This window comes from Petaurus breviceps, unplaced genomic scaffold (assembly GCF_028583685.1).
Source record: "Petaurus breviceps papuanus isolate PSGF00001 unplaced genomic scaffold, PetGlider_PUasm1.0 224, whole genome shotgun sequence".
Classification (NCBI taxonomy): domain Eukaryota; kingdom Metazoa; phylum Chordata; class Mammalia; order Diprotodontia; family Petauridae; genus Petaurus; species Petaurus breviceps.
The window spans coordinates 4,354,023-4,361,301 of record NW_027185887.1 but is presented as its reverse complement, the minus strand read 5'-3'; the positions used below and the strand labels follow the sequence as shown (position 1 = coordinate 4,361,301).

At 37.3% G+C, this 7,279-nt stretch overlaps 1 protein-coding gene across 1 annotated transcript in view; it reads right to left on the bottom strand.

Annotated features, from left to right (window-relative positions):
• Positions 1-1,107: 1,107 nt before the first annotated feature.
• The window catches only part of GALR1 (galanin receptor 1), a 41,764-nt gene continuing 35,592 nt past the window's right edge, over positions 1,108-7,279 (bottom strand). The window contains exon 3 of the mRNA XM_069094933.1: positions 1,108-2,178. Coding sequence (XP_068951034.1) covers positions 1,861-2,178 — 318 coding nt within the window. The 3' untranslated portion in view covers positions 1,108-1,860. The remainder of the gene's footprint in view (positions 2,179-7,279) is intronic.

Sequence of the window (7,279 nt, the reverse complement as noted above, 5' to 3'; positions counted from 1 at the left end):
TGTATACCACATAGACACATAATTTATTGTATTTCATAAAGAAACACTGCTTGATATCAGAATAGATAAGGAAGAAACCAGTTCAATCCATTCATTGAAAACATGTCATTGAAAAGAAGCTAATCAGTTGTTGGAGCATATAATGAGGCAAAAATGTCAGAAGGTTTAAGATAAATTCATCTTTATATGTTGACATTTTATTGGACAGTTATGATCTGATTGATTTGGATAATGCACAAAAATACTTCAAAGGAAAAAAGACTCATTTGTCTAAAGCTCCTGTCCCAAGAATATACTGGATTCTCACAGTCTGGGAGTAATTTTATATCTTTTCACACTATTTTCTAGTGTAAACATCAATAAATATTTAAACTTCCATGGAAATTATGTTTCAAACACTAATATCCATGTTTTTATATCCAACTAAATTGCAAAAGGGAGACCATTTGGAGGGATCATCATAATGAAATGTTAATAACATTCTGTTTGGGCTTGGACAGGACAATGATAAATTCATTCCCAAGATTAATCTTTGTCCAAATGAATGCAACCTAAGCCAGATTTTTAGTGAGCTTTAAAAAAAGCATTATCTCCTCTAGGAACAAATATTATTGCACAGAACTATGTTTCACCCAGTTCTTTGCCACATAGCTATATCTCCACATAAATCTGGTCAGACATAAGAGGGGTCACACACTTTTTAAAATTTCCATACATCAGCAAAGTACCTGGACAAAGCCCTGAATCACCAATTTAACTCTCCAGATTCATGTACACATTCTATCAACAACAAGGTAAACATGATTTGTGGTCTTACATTGAGATTTGGCCTATTCTGCTTCATTGACTTCATTGACCAAAATCACAAATTATGAGGCAATTAAAGTGCCTACTGCTGCCAGATCCTTTAGATATTAACAAGTTAAAGATCAACATTTTACTTGGTCTATTGAAATCACATTAGTTTTCTGCATCACTACAGAACAAAGACAAGAACTCTCACAACATGGATAATGCAGATGCTTCAGCACTGATATAAAGTACATCATATATTGTATAAATCTGACCATTGGAGATAAAGTTGAAATTTCTTGGTCTCACTCAAGAGGAGGTGCCAAGTTTGCTTTAAAAAGTCAAGACAATCATAAATTCAAATAAAACTTGATGGTATATCCAAGAACAAGAAAGGTTCATAGAACTTCAATCTTAAATACTCTCTTGTCCACCATCACCACCTTCATATTACATATGAAGAGACATGAGGCCCTTAGAGTTGCAATGGCTTACCAAGGATCACAAAATAAGTAAATGGTTAAAACCTCATCTTAGATCCCCTCTCTCCAGATCCAGTGTTTTTTCCACTACTACAAAATGTCTTGATGCATAATCTCTAAAAAGTAAGTACTTCTCTTGAAGTCAAAGAAATTAAACATTTTTTGGTGACAGTTTTGTTCTCAAATCTACATCACAACCATCTGATTTTGTGATGGTAGATCCTAGTAAGTTAGTTGATAGAAGATTGAAACAATACATGGGAATGCTATTTAACTTTCCTTATAGAGAAATACAGCAAAAAAAACATTTCTTTTCTCATTTCCATGTGATGTCTTTTTAGAAGAGAAAGAAGTTGCTTGCTTTAAATTCAATCTTCTAAAAGGTTTTCTAAATGGTCTAAGAAACCTCATGAATGCAAGGTAAGAGAATTTACAAATTAGTACACACAGAATTTCAGTAACTAAGTCAATTTTTAGATCAAGATTTAGTTGCAGATTTCTCCAGGAGGTGATTGTGCTTTGTTTTCTGTAATTCTGGTCCACTTGCATGAAATCCAACAATACCTGAATACCTTATTTATTTTACTCACACATGGGTACAGTTGGTTGATGGTGGGGTCTCTATCCGACTTTTGTTTTCTTTAGCATCATTCTGGGGTGAATCACTGCCAATCTGACACTTAAAGACTTGCTTGTAAGCCTTCCTAAAATTTTCAGAGAGAAACCCATATATTATAGGATTAACAGAAGAATTGCTATAAGCCAGGCAATGTGCTGTGATTCTGAATAAGAAGGAGGCTGTAGTCAATGGAAAGACTCCAAATTCAGCCCATAAGTGAATCACATGATGTGGCAACCAGGATATGCCAAATACGACTACCACCACGAGGACAGTCTGTGCTGTCTAAAGCAAGAAAGAAAGAAACATGTCAGTTGCATCAATGGGAAAATAACTTATTCATTTAAACAATTAACTTTTAGGTTTTTAAGATACCAATAGAATAGAGAAGATATTAAACATTATGTTGACTTATTTGTCTTCTTTCCTGCTGTTTTCATTATTTCTTAGATGTATTTACTATGCTTCCTGATAATTATTTATATTATTTACATATACCAAGCAATGTACCTAGAATATAATAACACAGAATCATAAAATATAAGAGGTAGGTAAGATCTCAGAAAGCACCTCAATATTTCTAACAAGTGGTCATCTAGACTTTGCTTGAAGGCCTCCAGTAATGAAGAGTCTACTACCTCCAAAGACGGAGAATTCCACTGTAAGATAACTTTAAATGTTAAGAATTTTTTTTTTTACATTAGTGGGAGTGGAGTCAAGATGGCTGAGTAGAAACAGGACTTCTGCATGGCTCCAGCTTCCACCTCCCCCAACTCATGTAAATAGTAACCCTGAACAAACTTTGGAGCTACAGAAGCCACAAAATGACACAGAGAAGCTAACCTCCCACTGAGGGAAGGCAGGAAGGAAGCAGCCAGTGCAGCATGTTAGGAGCCTAGCCCAGCCCCATTGGAGTCTGAGGTTTTAGCCTCAGGATGGCCTGAGCAGACACCGGCTGGAGGGACTTCAGATCACCAACAGCTGTGGCAGTTTCCAGAATTATCAACACATAGATGCTAAGGTCAAAGTGAGAGGTCAGTGCAGTGTGGACTTTGGGATCAGGTAGCTCAGGAGTGTGGTCTGGCCTTGATCCCCTGGAGGAAGAAGCCAGTAAAGTGGCCATGCAGCTTCCACCATGTGGCAGCTTCAGCTCCTGGCTTACAGATTGTAGGGGGCCCAAGCAACTAGTCTGAGGGATAATTGCTCTTGCTTTAACCTGCTTGGATCTGGATTGTGGTCTAGAGTGGATGTCATGGGGTGCATGACCAGCTTGCAGAGCATGTGGAGGCTTCAGAGAGGGCACCCAACTAATATCTTTGGTAGCTGAGAAAACCCAGAGATTGGGACAAAGCTCCCCTGTCCAGTAGCAGAGCCCTACTATGGCAAAAAGCCCCAAAATCAAGTAGTTGAGTGGCAACATGAGCAGGCAAAGGAAGCAAAGCAAGCAGAGCAATCCAACTTTACACTCCTATATTGGGAACAAAAAGGATCAAAGCATGGAACAGAAGGAAGACAGCAAAGTCAGAACTCCTGCATCAAAAGCTTTCAAGAAAAATACGAGCTAGTTACACACCATAGAGGACCTTAAGAAGGATTTTGAAAACCAAATAAGAGAAGTGGAGGAAAAATTGAGAAGAGAAATGAGAATGATGCAAAATAATTATGAAATGAGAGTCAACAACCTGACTAAAGAAAATAATACCTTAAAAAATAGACTAACTCAAATGGCAAAAGAGCCTCAAAAAGCCAATGAGGAGAAGAATACCTTAAAAAGCTGAATTTGCCGGATGGAAAAAGAATCTAAAAAGTTCACTTAAGAGAATCATTCCTTCAGAATTAGATTGGAGCAAATGGAAGCTAGTGACTTTATGAGAAATCAAGATATTATTAAATGGATCCAAAAAATGAAAAAATAGAAGGCGATGTGAAATATCTCATGGGAAAAACCACTGACCTGGAAAATAGATCCAGTAGAGATAATTTAAAAATTATTGGACTACCTGAAAGCCATGATCAAAAAAATAACCTAGAAATCATCCTTCAAGGAAAATTGCCCTTATGTTTTAGAACTAGAGGACAAAATAAAGGTTGAAAGAATCCACGAATCACCTCCTGAAAAAGATCCCAAAAAGAAAACTCCTAGGAATATAATGGCCAGGTTCCAGAATTCCCAGATCAAGGAGAAAATATTACAAGCAGCCAAGAAGAAACAATTTGAATATTGTGGAAACACAATCAGGATAACACAGGATCTGGTAGCTTCTACACTGAGGGATCAAAGGGCTTGGAATATGATATTCTGAAGGTCAAAGGATATAGGATTAAAACCAAGAATCACCTACCCAGAAAAACTGAGTACCATGTTCCCAAGGGAAAATATGGTCATTCAGTGGAATAGAGGACTTTCAAGCATTCTTGATGAAAAAACCAGAGTTGGATAGAAAATTTGACATTCAGATACAAGAAGCAAGAGAAGCATGAGAAAGCAAACAGGGAAAAGAAATCATAAGGAACTTATAAAAGTTGAACTATTTACATCCCTACATGGAAAAACAATAATTGTAACTTATAAAACTTTTCTCAGTATGAGAATAGTTGAAGGGAATAGAAATATGTATGTATATATAGGATGGTATATGGGCATATGAATACATATGTGAGTGTGTGGATATATGTGTACAGGTATACATAGATAGAAGGCACAGAACCAATTTAATAGGAAGGAATGATACTTAAAAGGTGAAATTAAGAGTTGAAACAGGTATATAATGAGAGGAGATGGGAGAGACAGAATGGGGTAAACTATCTCATATAGAAGAGGCAAGGGAAAATGGTTGCAATGGAGGGGTAGAACAGGAAGGCAAAAGGGAATGGGTCAACCTTATTCTCATTGAATTTGACTTAGGGAGGGAATGACATACACACTAAATAAGGTATCTCACCCTACAGAAGAGTAGGGGAAAAGGGGATGAGAGAGGGGATGATGAAAGGGACGGCAGGTTGGGGGGAGGGAAGTTGGAAGCACCCACTTTTGAAAAGGTATGTGATCAACGAAGAGAATAGAATAAGTGGGAGGTAGGTAGGAGGGAGAGAAATATAGTCAATCTTTTACAATATATAGACTATGGAAATGTTTTGCATAGCTACATATGTACAACATATATTGAATTGCTTATCTTCCCAGTAAGGGTGGGTGACAAGGGAGGAAGGGAATGAATCCAGAATTCAAAGTTTTAAAATTAAATATTTAAAAATACACACACACACACACACACACACACACACATATATTGTTAATATGATTTTACATGTAACTGGGAAAGAAGATATACAGGCACTGGGGCATAGAGATCCGCCATGCCCTACTGGAAAGTTGGAGGGGGTATGGGGGAAGATATGGGATAGAGCAGATTGGAGGAGGATCCAGTGGGATCACTATTTTGGGGTGGTAGGTAGGAGAAAATCAGGGAGAAAATTTGTAACTCAAAATCTTGTGGAAATGAATGATGTGAACTAGAATTTAATAAAGCATTTGATAAAGTAAAAAATAAAAACAAATAAAGTTGGTTTTAAGATTAAAAAAATAGTTTTCTTTTTTTCTTTGATTCATTTTCTGTGTTTATATCTCCACCACCTACTGTGTTTCCCCAATAATAAGACCCATCCCGAAAATAAGCCCTCCCCTTACTGTGTAAGATTCCTCTAAAATAAGCCCTCCCCAAAAAATAAGCCCTATTGAGATTGCTACTGTAGTGAAGGTGATCCCCTGCACTACACGCTACATTACGGTACCCTCTGTATGCACCTCCCCCCCCGGGTGAAACGCACGCCGTGCTCTGAGCTGCATCCAATCAGAGCTGTAGCAATGAGCGCGTCATCCTGTTCTTCCCCAGTGATTTGCTTGCTGGCGCCATTGAGAGCAGTGCCTCAGAGGAGAGCTGAGGCAGGACAACATAAGCCCTCCCCTAAAAATAAGCCCTCTGGTGTTTTTCTTTCCAAAAAAAAATAATAAGACAGTGTCTTATTATTGGGAAAACACGGTAATATCATACCTGCTACATAGTAGACACTTCATAAATGGTTGTTGATAATCAAGCTTAACTTTCTCACTCTACATTTTCTGTCTATTGCTCCTAGTTTTCTACCTACAGACCAAGGTGAGAATAAAATATATAATCTTTCTTATAGCCCTTCTGAAGACAGCTATCATGTCCCCACTAAGTATTCCTTTCTGCAGGCTAATTATTCATAGGTACTTTAATCAATTTTCATATTATCTGATCTCAGGATCCTTCACTGTCATAATTGTTTTCCTCTGGGTGGGCAAAGTAGAATTGCATTAGATCAAAAGAAACATTGAGATTCACAAATTTAGAGTTATCTCCTTTCCAAATGTTGATATTGACTTTTTGTGCCCAACCAGCAGTAGAGCTTTCTTAGTGCCTATTGGCCTGATCAGCCACAATCAGACAACTGTACTTTGACCCCAATATAGTGGTGTCATTTTGGTCCTTTTCAAGAATGAAAACCAACAATCAACAACCAACATTATCAGTTCCCTTCATAAAATACGGCATTCAAGGCTGAACACAATTTTGTAGATGTGGTCTGATTAGACCATTATACAATGAACCTATCACATCCACTGTGACTTAATGTAGTTTAAGAAAACATTGCCTTTGGGGTGTAACAGCATGCTGATAACTCATACTGAGCTTGCAGTTCAGTAAGATCCCTAGATCTTTTCCAGATAAACTACTGCCTAGCCATGCCTCCATACTGCACTTGCAAAATCTATTTTTTCAACCAAAATATCTTTGCAAATTTAATGTTAAATTTTGCCTAATTGCATAAGGATCTTCATTTACCTTGCTCGTTGCTCATATTTTGTTTATTTTTCATATGTGATGACGTGGGTCCAATTGTTTATCCTTTTCTTCAATTTTGTCTTCTATGAATTTTTGTATATCTCTACTACTAGTCTTCTTGACTGTGCCTTTAAATATTTGAAATTTTCCAAACATACCCTGCATATTCCAACTTCAATTAACAAATATTTACTAAGCACTTGCAACCTGAAAGATACTTGGGGTACAAGGATTTAAAAAATGATCTCATTCCCATCCTCCAACTCTTTACATTTTCATGGGATCCCAGCAGCTCCATGGGCTCCTTTCCACTTTGACTTCCCTCCTTGGCCCCTCATTTAGCTCAGCCAACTCAAAATCTATGTAGGCTACTTTTCCACTCACATAGTTTGCACTGGATGAGAGTCACCAAAAATGTTCCTTTCTATAATGCAAAAGACAACTAGGTCTCAGATGATGATGATGATGATGATGATGATGATGATGATGATGATGATGATGATGATGATGATGATGAT